Below are 14,434 nucleotides of genomic sequence, written 5' to 3' on the forward strand. Positions count from 1 at the left end.
TGACTCCTGTCTTTCCTAAGAAAAGAGTCATGTTTTTGGTGGTTGTGCACCAGGAAATGGCGCTAACCTAGTTAGAGGCATTTTTTTTGCCTCTAACCAGCTTGGCATTATTTTCTGATGCACAACCCCCTCCTTCCTTACTGACACCCCACCAGGCTAGCGTCTTTTTTTAAGAGGCTAGCCCATGTTCAGCCCTGCTTGCGCCAATATGGCTCCCGGCTGGCGTTGTGAAATGACGCAAGCCGGCGCTAAACATTTTGCCACAAAACTGTGCTAGTGCAGTTTTGCAGCAAAAGGTATAAATATGTTCCTTAGTTTCTTCTGCAAATGAAAATGGCCAATATAATCTGGTTAATCTATTAAAACAGTGCTTAAAAAAATAAAAGGAAAATGCAACGGTGAAACAGACCAATGAAGGACTGCATCAGAATTCGGTGTAATAGAACACAACTCTGTTTATATAAAAACAGAACATTGCATCATTATATAACACAGAACTGCCTTTCACCACATCCTCAGTATTGAAAAGAGGATTTCTATAGTCATTGACAGCATTCTGGTCACCACAAAAGTGACATCTTGCACATATCTTTGGAGCTGTTGTTCAAAAATTCTGGTGTGCCTGATTTGAATACAAGTAAGACAGAGCAGTGCCCTTCACCCCACAAAACAGCAATGTCAAGAACATAATGTGCATCCAAGTTGTCTATAACCTGCTATGTTTAAACACAATGAAGCACTTCCACATTTACTCTGCACATTAAAATCGCACCCAACTCCGACCAACCCTTCAAATAAACTTAGGGGCCTATGGGATTTATATTTCGTCGGACGGGATATCCATCACCGTTGTGACAGAGTAATCTTTCCACCAAATTCTAAATCAGGCCCTTTGTCTGACAATTGTCTTCAACATGAAAACAAATATCCTTTTCAGTATTACATTGCATAATGTGAATTTCCGCCAGCAGGCAGCTTTTTCTAATACAGACTTTAAAATGTATCAGCTTCTGCCAGGGGTCTCAAGGACAGGGGCCCGGGTACGAACCGAGGGACCCAGTTAGTGGCGTCCAAGCTGGTACCTAGAGGTGATAATTGTCCCGATCAGGAGCAAAGACTTTGAATTGTGCTGTCCTTCTCAGGTAGGTAAGGAGTGCAATTTAGTGCTGTCATGAACCCAATTATGAGCTACAATATTCGAATGCATTTGGCATTAGTATGTATTTATAGGTTGCCTCTAGGTGCCCTACCCCTTTTACTCGCCTTTTGTCATGTATTATATACTGTTAGTGACAGGGTCCATCTCTCTCTGTCCCACAGCTCGCCGCCTTGGAGAGGCAGGTCTTTGACTTCCTGGGTTACCAATGGGCTCCAATCCTCGCCAACTTCTTCCACATCATCATCGTCATTCTTGGCCTCTTCGGCACCATCCAGTACCGACCACGCTACATCGTGCTGGTAAGTCATTCCGCTCACTGTGAGATCTGAGAACTATCCACCTGTGCAGGGAGATTCTTCATGGGTTGAAAATGTGTAACAGAGAATATTTGTCCTACTGTATGGCGCACTCCCTCTGCTAACGTTTCACTCCATCCCACACTGCCTAGCTCCTGGGTCTTCTTCATACCAACATTTTGCAACTCTTCTCTCACACTCCTCCTATTATGGTTACAGAACGATAAATGGTAGAGTGGTTCATTTTACTCGCTGGGAGACTTGTGGACTAAAAGGATGTGGGTTCCTGTGCTGAGCCACTGGAAGTCTGAGGGGAAAATAATTCTTCCCTTGGCTTAAACTGGAAGCGAATTTGCCTCTGATTTTAGGGAGGATATAATGCTGCCTAGTCGATTTCTACAAATAATCTATTTTTTCTGAAGCCCCATCCCAGTTTGACAGTCAGCTACATATAGATGCAGGAGCCTAATTGGGTTTTCTGTGGTTGACTTTAACATGCTGTGAGCCCAAGTGTCATCTTCTATAGAGGCTGATGCACTTGTTGCCAGCGTTTGATCCCTCACATAGATCATTCACCCACTGAATGTGACTTATTTTCTTCATCCATCATTTCAGACTACAGGCAGTCTCACCAGACACAAAAACAAAGTGACAGACCCACAGCGTGTCCCATAGGGCGATGATGGGAACACCTTGGAGACTGGTGGCTTTGAAAGTCTGTATGAGAGACCTATCAGGCATTAGGTCAGGTGTAGGTTACATTCATGGTTATATTAATTTATTTTGCTGGTTTCCTATTGGTCATAGAGTGAAGTGTATAAACTAAACAAAGGAAAGCCAAAAAAAGCCAAAGTTGGAGATTGGGACTTCTGTGGGGTCGTGACAAGAAAACAGAATGCCATTACCCTACCATTGAAACAATAGAAACCTGATCGGCCTTCAACACAAATCTAAAAAATGTCCTTCCCCGAATATGATCTGTACAATAGTGTCAGTTGTTCTACCCACAGCTTTCAGGCGCCAGTGATTGTTAGTGCCGATTATAAAACCATTTACTAGTAACATATTGTGGGTGAGTGCATGTGATTGACTGCAAGGTGTGGAAGGGGGTGGATGAAGGTGGTCATGAGTTGTCTGTATGGGTTGAAGCTAGTACATGTAAGGAAATGTGACATGGTTGCCTCTTTTTGACTGCTATTTTTCTACTCTCGTTCCCTTTACAGTACACACTCTGGACAGCTGTGTGGGTCACTTGGAATGTCTTTGTCATTTGCTTTTACCTGGAAGTTGGCGGACTCTCAAAGGTGAGCACATTAAGGCAGGTGTCATGTCTCTGGTGATGTGCAAGAGGCTGTTTAAAGGCAGAGGATGGGGAAAATGGTTGAGTAGGGTCAGAAAAGAGGTCCTTTCTGGGTCTGGCTGTAATTGTATCAGTCAGCCCCTAAGATCTTCAAGTCCCCAACAACCAGGAAGTTTAACTGATTTCTACTGCTCATACTTCTAGACCATGTGCAAGAAAAATGACAAATATGATAAATTATACCATTGTACCTGTATCATCATCCAACCTCTGCTGTTCTGCAAGAACAAGAAGAATGCCAAGAAGCTCAGTGGTATCTCAGCTACACCCTGATACAACCTCCTGCCCACTGACTCATCCAGACCAACAAGAGGAGAAGTAAAGGCCACACTAAGGGCTCGATTTAGAGTTTAGCAGACAGAACACTCATTCACAAACGTGACAAAGGGCCATATGTACCAAAGCATTTTCCCATGGAAACAGAATGGGTAAAACCCTTTGATACATCAGGCCCAAAGTCCCCTATCCGCCAAACCCTCCTTCTGCATGCCTTATTTGGAGAAGGGAGGGTCGTACGTTTTCCGTTGATGGCGCCACCATTGGCTCCATCAATGGAAAAAGTGTTTCCGACAGCCAGGTGGTATGGGGGCCATCGGAGGAAAGACATTGTCCTTCCAGTCATTGTTTCCTAAATGTCACTACCAGGAATGACTTGGTGGTGAGGGACAGAACACATTGATAAAATCCACACCCTCAGAGAAAACTCTGCTTTGGAAGTCTCTTTCAAAAGAACCAAAACTTTTGAAAATGTTGTTTGGTGGCTGGAAGAACTGAGTCGGCCATCCACCAAAGTTTTGTACATTGAATGGAACCACCCTAATGGTGGTTCCTTTCAATGTACAAGAATCACCGCTGGGTCAATGGTTATTTCTCAATTTGATAAACGGTAGTCTGTCAGGATGACGAATGTAACATTCTCCACCACCATGATGGACCACCCATTATACCATAAATCAGGCCCATGACCTTATTTGAAGACACTTTCGGGTAGATGTGTTATGCTATTTGATGTTAACTGGATTCATGGAGTGCCTGACCACAACCAGTGCAGAGATAATTGCAAACTACAAGATAAGTTTATCTGGAAAAGGGAAATGGAGGTTAACTAGGAAGCAACCATGCAACAAGCCTCATATGGAAGATTAACTGGTGTTCTAGGATGAGGTTACCTTTAGATGAGGAAATCCATAGTTTATCATAAGTTTAAACCACCACATTCCCCTTCACTTTACAGGACCCTATGATCTAATAGACGAGGTATAGGCACAAACAATGCCTAGGAGTTTGGAGGGTTCCATGCAAAATCACTTTGATAGCTCATATTTTTTTAAATTAAAAATATCAGGTCCAAGAAAAAGACGTTGCACACTTAAACCCTGTCACGCTTTTATTTTTTGAGCCCTCTAAGTCTCTCCTTCTTTGTGTTGGCTATGCAGGAAGCTTGTATTTTTTTGCTTGGATGGACTTATACATACAGTGGTGCCCTGGAAAAAGACCTGATCTCTTGTTCACTTCCTTGTCTGCTCTTCCACCCACAAGACTGTTCGTGCTTAAGTCTACCTGCTCCTGGATGTCCCCTTACTTATCTCTGCCTTATATTCCCGGCTCCACAAGAGATGTACCTCTAGTGTGGTAGCCGCATGACGTTTCTCTGGGTTGATATGTTTGCAGTAAATGACATATGAGTGGAGATAGACTTGTGAGTAATGAAAAGAGATTTAAGAACAATTCTTTGCGAAAAATAGAGAATGGGTTGTCTGATGTCAGTGGATGTCATGTGACGTCCGTGACTGACTCTAGCAAGCTAGCAATGTTTAGGAACAGCAGTTAAAGTTTGATGCAGCACTCGAGCCCTGATCATGTTGTGGAAGGAGTCATCCAAGTTTCCTGGGATTCCGACCACAAGGAAAAATGTCTTCTTAAAATGTTTAGCTAAAAGCAGTTGGGGTTGGAAATCACCTTAATTTGATAAGAAAGGAGAGATATTTGTCAATGAAGGATACAAGGCACTTGGTGCTAAAATTGGGCATATCCAGCGCTTTGGATGGAAGGTGAAAACATGTACTTTCCCTGAGTTCCTGTTGCTACTGATATGAGCATGTTCTCTTTCTTCAAAATAGTTGTGTCCCTACTGAGAAGTGCTGGTATTACTCTTTGCAAATTAAAGAAGTGCAGATATGTCTTGCCTGACAGTACCTGTCTCTTTAAGGCACTTGGAAGGGGCCATTATCTGAACAGGCGCAGCAGCATTACTGCCCAGTCATGTTTGTGGTCCACTGCAGGCCACTAGTGGGTGTCTTTTACATCCTAAACGGGGGTTCGGCATCCATTTTCCCCACTTTTCTGATAGTCAGTGACCTCCTACCTATATCACTGATACAAGACACAGATCATAGACTTAACCATCAGAAGCCCAGAAGTGCCTATCTCCCCAGGTTACAAGACTAACCATTTTGCATAATTCATTTTAAAAACATTTGAATCCAAGTATTAAGGTAGGGGTGTAGATTAACCGTAACAACGTAAACAGATTTGTTCTGGCACAGTTGAGGGTTGGCCATTAACTTAGGGACTGATTTAGGGGGTTATTACAACTTTGGAGGAGGTGTTAATCCGTCCCAAAAGTGACGGTAAAGTGACGGATATACCACCAGCCGTATTACAAGTCCATTATATCCTATGGAACTCGTAATACGGCTGGTGGTATATCCGTCACTTTACCGTCACTTTTAGGACGGATTAACATCTCCTCCAAAGTTGTAATAACCCCCTTAGTCCTTATATCCTGTTAAGATCCAATTCCATCCTACAGGGCTCATAAGACGGCGAGCAGGATTTCCATCACATTTGTGACGTAGTATTCCCTCTGCCGACTTCTAAACCAGTTAAATTACACGAATATGCGTGAACCGGCACAAAGCAAAAAAAATCCAATAAGATTATTTTTGTGTTTTGCAGGAAAATTAAAAACAAAAAATGACCCATTCCCAGGTTTAAACGTCAGATGTGGCCTGCAGACGTGAGTTTATCCCACAGATACAGAACTGGTGCATCCAGTGTGGCAGCAGGGCAAGCTTCCCTCACATAAAGAGACCAGTCTCCGCCAAGATTGTAACAGTGCTGAGTGGGAAAGAAGCTCACCGTGCTGCTACCAGTGTTTTACTTGTGTTGTGTGTGCATCTGTTACTAAAGCTAGATAAAGACCACGATCCAAAATGAAAAACTATTTTTCATTGCCAGTGGTGGTTCTTCTTGCATTAGCCAGGCTCGGGAGGCCTTGACACCATCACCTTGTTCTTTTCCTGACATGTCTCACAAGCTTTTTAACGTCAGCTCTTTGGCAGGGTATCTAGAAGTAGCTGTACAGTTATAATTGTGTTTGCCTTTGGAAAGGAAAGCAGTGGATGGTAGTCACAGGGCATGTAAATGAATTCCATGGGGACTTCCACGTAAAGATAGCAAGATGCAGCAGAGAGCGGTCCTCGCAGTGGTATTTAAGAGACATCTCGGCAGAGACGCCTCAGTTCTTCCTGTTGCATCTCTTGAGAAAGCCATCATTTTCTTTTCACGATTAGTGGAACACAAAAAAGAAGGAGGCCTGTGAGCAGTTCTCAATTTGTAAACTAAAGCGTGCTGGTGCTCAAAGCTGTCCTCGGAAACACCAGCGGCTTCAGTTCAATGTGTGAGCACTGAATACTGAGGCAGCGTAATTCTGAAGCGATCGCGAGTCTCCTTAATCCATTTACTGCCAGTCCCTGCCCCTTCAGCTCACTCTTGCAGCTTTCTGCTTTCTCCCTTTGCGGTGTTTTTCCATTTTTCTTAGATCTGTCTTTCCCATATGTGTATTTTGCTCGCAGTAATTGTCTGATGCAGAAAGATACGTGCCGGTCCCCAGAAGTGAGGGTGGGTGCTCCCCACCGGCATTCACCAGCTCAAACCAAGCACTGCTGTAAGATGAGGAGGAAAGAAGAGCCTAATTAAATACCTACCAAATCCAGCATCTTCTATAATCCATGTCCCTTTTGATCACTGAAAACGTAATTGGATATGGACCCACTTATTAGTGGCACGTTTGTCATCTGTTTTTTGTCCAGTGTTAGGGAAATAATAGTTTGATATGGTGCGGAATATAAACATGACTCTGTCTCAATCATATGTTGAAACCCCTCTTACACTTTCTGGCTCTGAGATGAGTGTTTGCAGTCAAACTCTCCGAAGGACAAATGGTGTTTTTCTCTGTGTGACAGACGTTTGTCTTTGAGGGCTCTAGCAGTCTGTTTCCATGCACTGGTACTCTCCTTTTCTCAACAGTGTTAGTACTCTCTGGTCATAGTGAGGCTTGGCTTATCTGGCAATTGTGAAATGACAGAACCAATCAATCAATCAATGAAGGATTTGTAAAGGGCGGCTAATCACCCATAGGATCTCAAGGCACTGAATGTAGGCGTGCTGCTCAGTCGAAGAGCCATGTCTTGAGGTCCTTCCTGAACTGCTTCAGTGATGCCGGATGCCTGAGCTTGAGGGGAAGTGGGTACCATGTCTGGGTTGCTAGGTAGGCGAGGGATCTTCTCTTCATAAGGGCCCCCCAAAGGCATGTAAGCTGTGTTTTGTGCTTGACCAAGGTGGCTACTCTCTCTCCCTCTATCTTTGTCTGTCTATCTTTCTATCTATCTCTCGCTATCTCTCTTTCTGTTAAAGAGCACAATTGGTGGCCTAATATAGACGCATTTATCTTAAATTGTGTAAAAGAGTGTTCGATTGCTGCAATACAGACAAGTTTCTTAAGATAAATAAGGCACTATTAATCCCAATTGAATTCTCTAAGGGGCCGTGGCAACATTTATCTTTGGATGTCTTAAGATCATATCAGGGTATACCCATTGAAAGCAAGTATGCCCTCCTTAACTCAAGATCCTGATTACATTTCGACATGGATAGAGAGTCAATGGAGAGTTCTTTGATCAGTTCCCTAAGTAATTTTGGGCCAGATGCAGCAAGCATTTTGCATGGTGCAAACTGCGAAAATCGCCATGCAAAATGCCCATCGCGATGCACATTCACAATTGTGAATGCGACTCGTAAATAGGAAGGGGTGTCCCCTTCCTATTTGCGACTCGCATCGCTATGCTAAATTGCTTTGTGACCGCGAATGTGGTCGCAAGGCAATTCGCAGTTACCACCAGTGTCACACTGGTGGTAACCCATTCGCAAAAGGGAAGGGGTCCCCATGGGACCCCTTCCCCTTTGTGAATGTTGCCCAAAATGTTTTTTCAGAGCAGGCAGTGGTCCAGTGGACCACTGCCTATTCTGAAAAAACGAAACCAAATGGTTTCAGTATTTTTTTTATTTTGCAACTCGTTTTCCTTTAAGGAAAATGGGCTGCGAAATAAAAATATAAACTGCTTTATTTAAAAAGCAGTCACAGACATGGAGGTCTGCTGTCTTCAGCAGGCCACCATCCCTGTGAGCGCAGGGACTCGCTATGGGGTCGCAAAATGCGACCCACCTCATTAATATTAATGAGGTGGGTCTTTGCAACCCCATAGAGAATTGCAGACGGTGTCTGAGACACTGTCCGCATCCGATTTTGCAAATCGGAAATTGCGAGTCGCACCGACTCGCAATTTCCGATTCGCAAAATCGGAACTACCTACATCTGGCCCTTTGTTCCTTAAAGATTGTTTTTATAGATGTAGTTTTCAATTATGTATCACAACAGACAGGGGTGTGCAGTTTACATCTAAAAAATGAAGGATTTTTTACGTTACAGAGGAATTTCTTACAGGTGCACGCACATACACTCCCCCTCTAACAATGGATTAGTTAAGGGACTGAAAAGGTTCATTGTAGAAGATATTAAGATGGCACTTGCAAGACATGTGGACTTCTTGTAGGACACCTCTTTGTATGACAGGAGTCTCTCCTTTTGTTGTTATGAAGAGTCGCTCTCCACATTCAGAGTTGTGTCCATGTTGGTTAATGATGCACAAGCTGATGAAAAAAATAGTGATCTGGCAAGAAGAAATGTTATAGAGAAACATTATTAATCCCAGGTGTGAAATGACAATAAAAACAATTTTAAAGAAATGACTTTACCAAACGCTGATTGTGTCAAATTCGAACAACCTAGACATGACAACAAGGGTTAGGGTATTCTAAGGTTTGCACGGTGTTTTTGGGGGGGAAAACCTACGTGTGACTTGATGATGGCAGCTGGTGGAATTTCAACAGAATTGTCAAAACAGAAATGGTGAAGGGCTGTGAACAGGAGAATATTCCTGGTGATGAGACCTAATGCCATTACTGTCTATTCAACCTTAGAAGATTCACCACTATTACAGGATGTGAAAACTCCACCTATAACCATATTAATCAGGCAGGAGATAGTTGAAGGATCTTTGGTTAATAAATCCCGAAAGAAGACCTGCGAGGAAACTGCTCCAGGATGCCCTGAGACTGCGAAACGAAGATCCGCGTCGTTAAAATGCAGAGCGTGCAAGACTAAGCGTCCAAACCATCTTGATGACTTTGTTTCACATTGACCCATTTCAAAGTATTTGTTTCTGCATTTATGCACGCTGCTGCATCTGTCTGAAGGAAGGAGATACACTGTTATGTGTATTTAGTTTAATACATATGTGTATATATGTGTGTATACACATATTTATGTACACACATACGTATCTGAATGCCCTATTTATATACACAAAAGAACACACACACACACATATATATATATATATATCGTTGTACATATGTTGGTTGATGAAGACAGGAGAGCTTCAAGTGGCAGTTGGGTTGTCAGGGGCTTTCAAGGAAATAAATCACCTAGTTGTTTTGGAGCACCCTGTACTCAAACATTTAATTTCTACATGAGGTTTTGACGGGTGAGGCTTAGTGTTGAGGCTTTGACGACTGAGGCCTAGTGCTGAGACTTTGATGAGTGAGGCCTAGTGGTGAGGCTTTGATTAGGGAAGCCTAACGGTGAGGCCTTTATGAGTGAGGCCTAACGGTGAGGCTTTGATGAGTAAGGCCTTGAGGTGATGCTTTGACTAGGGAGGCCTAGAGGTGAGGCTTTGATGAGTAAGGCCTTGAGGTGATGCTTTGACTAGGGAGGCCTAGAGGTGAGGCGTTGACTAGGGAGGCCTAGAGGTGAGGCTTTGATGAGTGAGGCCTTGAGGTGATGCGTTGACTAGGGAGGCCTAGAGGTGAGGCTTTGACTAGGGAGGCCTAGAGGTGAGGCGTTGACTAGGGAGGCGTAGAGGTGAGGCGTTGACTAGGGAGGCCTAGAGGTGAGGCGTTGACTAGGGAGGCCTAGAGGTGAGGCTTTGATGAGTGAGGCCTTGAGGTGATGCTTTGACTAGGGAGGCCTAGAGGTGAGGCGTTGACTAGGGAGGCCTAGAGGTGAGGCTTTGATGAGTGAGGCCTAGTGTCTGCATGTATGAGTGAGAGCTAGAGTGAGTCTATGACAAGTGAGGCCTACTAGTGAAACTTTTACACTTCAGGGCTAGTAGTGATGCTCTGAGGAGTGAAGCCTATCGAAGAGGCTTTGATTAATTAGGCCTAACGGTGAGTCTTTGACAAGTGAGGCCTATCAGTGAGGCTTTGATGAGTGAGGCCTAATGGTTGGTGTCTCCATGATTTACAAAGCCTAGCCATGAGTCTTTAATGAGCTTCTCCTAATGGTCAGTTCATAAGATCTCTAGTTTCTTTTCCCCACTCTTTCATATGAATCTGCAGAGCGACTCATGAAGATTCATTACTCATCCATCAAGCCTCTGCTGCAGGCACGAGCAGCACATCCCAGGGGAGCCTGCACAATCAATATGCCTACTGTGTTAGTAAGACTAGACCATTCATCAGTGACTGCTCAGACGTACTGCTGCTCATGCGCTCCCCTCATCATTTCTTGTCCCCTGCCCCATCTCACAGCACAGTCTAGGAGACATTGCATGGATGTACATTCAGGCATTGCCCGCAGACATTCAGCGATTCCACTGGTGATGACTGACACAGGCTTCAAAGCAACAGCAGGACATCCATCCAGGTTTCATTCTTGAAATAGTGCTCTAAGTGAATAAATGTCATCCTGCCTATCTGTTTTATGCATGATGCCCACTCTAAGAACTATTGGCTTTTGGCTAGGTTTGTGCTAGAGAAATACTATCTCCATACATACATAATCTCAACGTCATCGCTTTACAAACTACTAAAACCTGTGACTTCAGATGATGGTGTTTTGTAGGTCTGGGCAAACAGCCACATTCTTCATTGTTTAGAAAAAGTCCCATGGGTAAATTAATGATATTAGTTTTGATCAATGATGACTCACTTTTTAAACCTATTTTTTTTATTGTAAGCAGTTTCATGTAGCATGGGTAATAAGCGTGGAGCTAATGGCTTTTATTACATTCAAGTGCTTTGTAAAAATAGCAGTTGTGAGAAAGCAGCAGTTACACTATTGTGCAAGCTGTAGGAAGCTGGCTCTCTATATAGTGCACTAAAATGAAGTACACTACGCAAAGAGTCCAGTGGATCTCCAATTGGTACAGCAGAGGCAAAAGTAGATAGGACTAATGCTCTATTTTGTGGTAGTGTGGGCAAGCAGTTAGGCTTATCAGAGGGTAGTGCTAAACATTTGTTGTACTCACAGAGGCAATAAATGAGACACACACTCAAAGAATAAATCTGAGACCAATTTAGAAAAATAATTATTTTTATATGTTTCAAAGCTGAGAACTTCGCAATCAGGTAAATAGATCTTTAAGCATAAATACTTTGCAGTTTCAGAAATCAACACAGTGCAATTTTTAGGGTTCTCTCAATGGTATCCTATTAAGGAAAAAAATGTCAGCAAACACAGGGTTAACAACGACTTACGAGATCAAGCTCATGGAGAAAAGGTAAGTACTGGACACTGATCAGAACCACACCAACAGGTCACACCAGGCTGCACTGGGGTGAGCGGGTGCAAGCTGAGGTCCAGTAAGGTGTGGGGTGCCCAATGGCTTCCCATGGGAGTTTCGGTCCTCATGAAAACAGGCTGCAGGCTCTGGCTAGGAAGTCAGTCAGGGACAACATGCAGGTAAGTAGCAGACTTGGGGTGCTCGGGGACGTGGGTGCACCTTTGGTCCTCTACTCCTGTGCCCCGGGGCAACGGATGTAGGGGTGTCTTTAGGCATTGGGTTTTCACGTCTGGGAGCATTCGCGGTCAGGAGGTCTTGTGTGTTGGGGCTGCAGGTGTTGTTGGGGAGTCTAGCAGGGGTGGACCCAGAGTGTACTCCAGCTCTTAGGAGCCAGGGGACATTGTTTGCACCGTTGACCCTCCTCAGCAGGGGTCAGGGGTCACGGATGCAGTGGTTGCTGGAGATGTCAAACTTCTGTGGGAGAGGGGCCTGTGTGCAGACGCTGCAGGCATCTCGGGAGAGTCAAAGATGGCTGAGACCACACTGAACTCAGGGGGTCATTCCTACATTGGCGGGCGGCAGTCGCCGCCCGCCAAGCGGGAACCGCCGAATGACTGCACTGCGGTCAAAAGACCGCGGCGGCCATTCTGGCTTTCCCGCTGGGCCGGCGGGCGACCACCAGAAGGCCGCCCGCCGGCCCAGCGGGAAACCCCCTTCTACGAGGATGCCGGCTCCGAATGGAGCCGGCGGAGTCGAAGGGGTGCGACGGGTGCAGTGGCACCCGTCGCGATTTTCAATGTCTGCTTTGCAGACACTGAAAATCTTAGGGGGGCCCTGTTAGGGGGCCCCTGCAGTGCCCATGCCAGTGGCATGGGCACTTCAGGGGCCCCCAGGGGCCCCACGACACCCGTTACCGCCATCCTGTTCCTGGCGGTGAAAAACGCCAGGAACAGGATGGCGGTAAGGGGGTCGGAATCCCCATGGAGGATTCCCTGGGCCAGGGGTAAACCGGCAGGAAACCGCCGGTTGCCCTTTTCTGACCGCGGCTTTACCGGCGCGGTCAGAATGGCCAAGGAAGCACCGACAGCCTGTTGGCGGTGCTTCCGTCATTTTAGCCCTGGCGGTCGCCGACCGCCAGGGTTAGAATGACCCCCTCAGTCTCTGAGCAGCTGGGGACCCGCGTTGGTACTGTTAGCTTCACCTCGGGTTGTGAATCTTAGGTACAGTGGTCACTTCTGGTGTCGGGTTTCTGGGGTTCAAGCAGCTGCAGAGTCCTTTCTTTGGCATTTCTTCTTGTAGGGCAAGTCCTCTGCCTATGGGAGACTTGAGTCTTTATTGAAAGCTAGACGAGTTGGCTTCTTGTTCAGTATCCTTCGAGGTCAGCAGGCAGGCCAGAGGGGCTTATCCCTGGTCAGCTGCTTCTTCTTTTCCTCCTCTGTGGGTGCAACTCTTCTTTGTTAGGGTTTTCTTAGGTTTTGAAATCTGAATTCTAGGGTTCAGGGGTGCCACCTCAATACTCAATTTAGGGGTGTTACAGGGAGTGCCAGGTGGTAGCCAATGGGATGACCACCTCTAGGGTGACTACACCCTTCTTATGATCACTTCCGCTGGGAGGTGGGCATAACCCTAACCCTAGTGTTATAATTCCTTCCAAGCAAGATGGAGGAATTTAAAAAGTTGTGACCAATTCAGCTTGTCCACCTTAGGGGTGGGACGGGCATTAAGGGGGCAGTCCTCCTAATTTAACTGATTTTTTCTGCCTGTGCTGATGCCAAAAGTGGGGTCAGGACGGGGGGGGTGGGTCACTGCCGTCATTTGCAAAGACCTGGGTCACATTACAAAGGCAGCAAGGCCTTTGAAGCCCGCCCCCCACCCTGGAATGTCCATCCTGCCTGGGAGAGGAGGTCACACTGCTGCCCACTGCAGGCTTTTGCCTCAGACACTTGAGAGCACTGGTTCTCACCTTGCAGGGGCCCATACAGGCTAAGTTGAAAATACTTCTCATTCTGTAGTCTGCACTGATGTCTGAGGAGCAAGGGGTAATGGGTTGAGAGTGTTCTGTTTATTACACCGGTCTAGGTGCAGGTAGCTGGTGAATATTCAAAATCCTGAACAGTAACGAAAAGCCATAGTTATGCCTTGAGAAGTCTGAAGATTGGGCTACTATTTGTACTCTGATTTAGGGACGTAAGGGTCAGTCCCAAGCAGGAGTCTGAACTGGCATTGAGTGTTTTGGATTGTGAGTGAATATGAGCTTGCAGAATGATTTTTTTGTCTAAGGTGAAACCAAGGGATATTGTGCATCAGTCTGTGATGACCTGCAGGCTGGTATTTTGAGCAAATTTTCAGGACCCATTTGTGGGGCCCTTGGAGACAGGGTTTCTTGTAAGGGTGGGCAGAGCTCACAGAGTTCTACTCTGCGAATTCTGCAGAGTTAACTAAAAACTCTGCGGAATTCCACAGAGTTACACCTGTAGCGGAATGCCGTCTACCCTACCACCTGGCCTGAATGCGCACGACCTTGGAAGCGCTAAGCAGGATTGGGCCTGGTTAGTAGTATAAACTAGGCCTGACCCTGTTTAGCGCTTCCGAGATCGGGTGCATTCAGGGCAGGGTGGTATGCCGTAGGCAGTGAAAGCTGCCATTTCAGGCCTCTTGTGCTAACACAGCTAATCAGCATGGAGCTTGCTGCTCTCAACCACACCTGCACACT

The 14,434-nt window shown here is 45.5% G+C and overlaps 1 protein-coding gene across 2 annotated transcripts in view; it reads left to right on the forward strand.

The window, feature by feature from the left end:
• NKAIN4 (sodium/potassium transporting ATPase interacting 4) overlaps nucleotides 1–14,434 on the forward strand; it is a 149,870-nt gene that overhangs the window by 99,160 nt on the left and 36,276 nt on the right. For both annotated transcript variants that reach the window (XM_069243188.1, XM_069243190.1), the window contains exons 2-3: nucleotides 1,321–1,458; nucleotides 2,679–2,759. In XM_069243188.1, the coding sequence (XP_069099289.1) occupies nucleotides 1,321–1,458; nucleotides 2,679–2,759 (219 nt within the window). The remainder of the gene's footprint in view (nucleotides 1–1,320; nucleotides 1,459–2,678; nucleotides 2,760–14,434) is intronic.

The sequence above is a fragment of the Pleurodeles waltl genome, chromosome 7 (genome assembly GCF_031143425.1).
Source record: "Pleurodeles waltl isolate 20211129_DDA chromosome 7, aPleWal1.hap1.20221129, whole genome shotgun sequence".
Lineage (NCBI taxonomy): Eukaryota > Metazoa > Chordata > Amphibia > Caudata > Salamandridae > Pleurodeles > Pleurodeles waltl.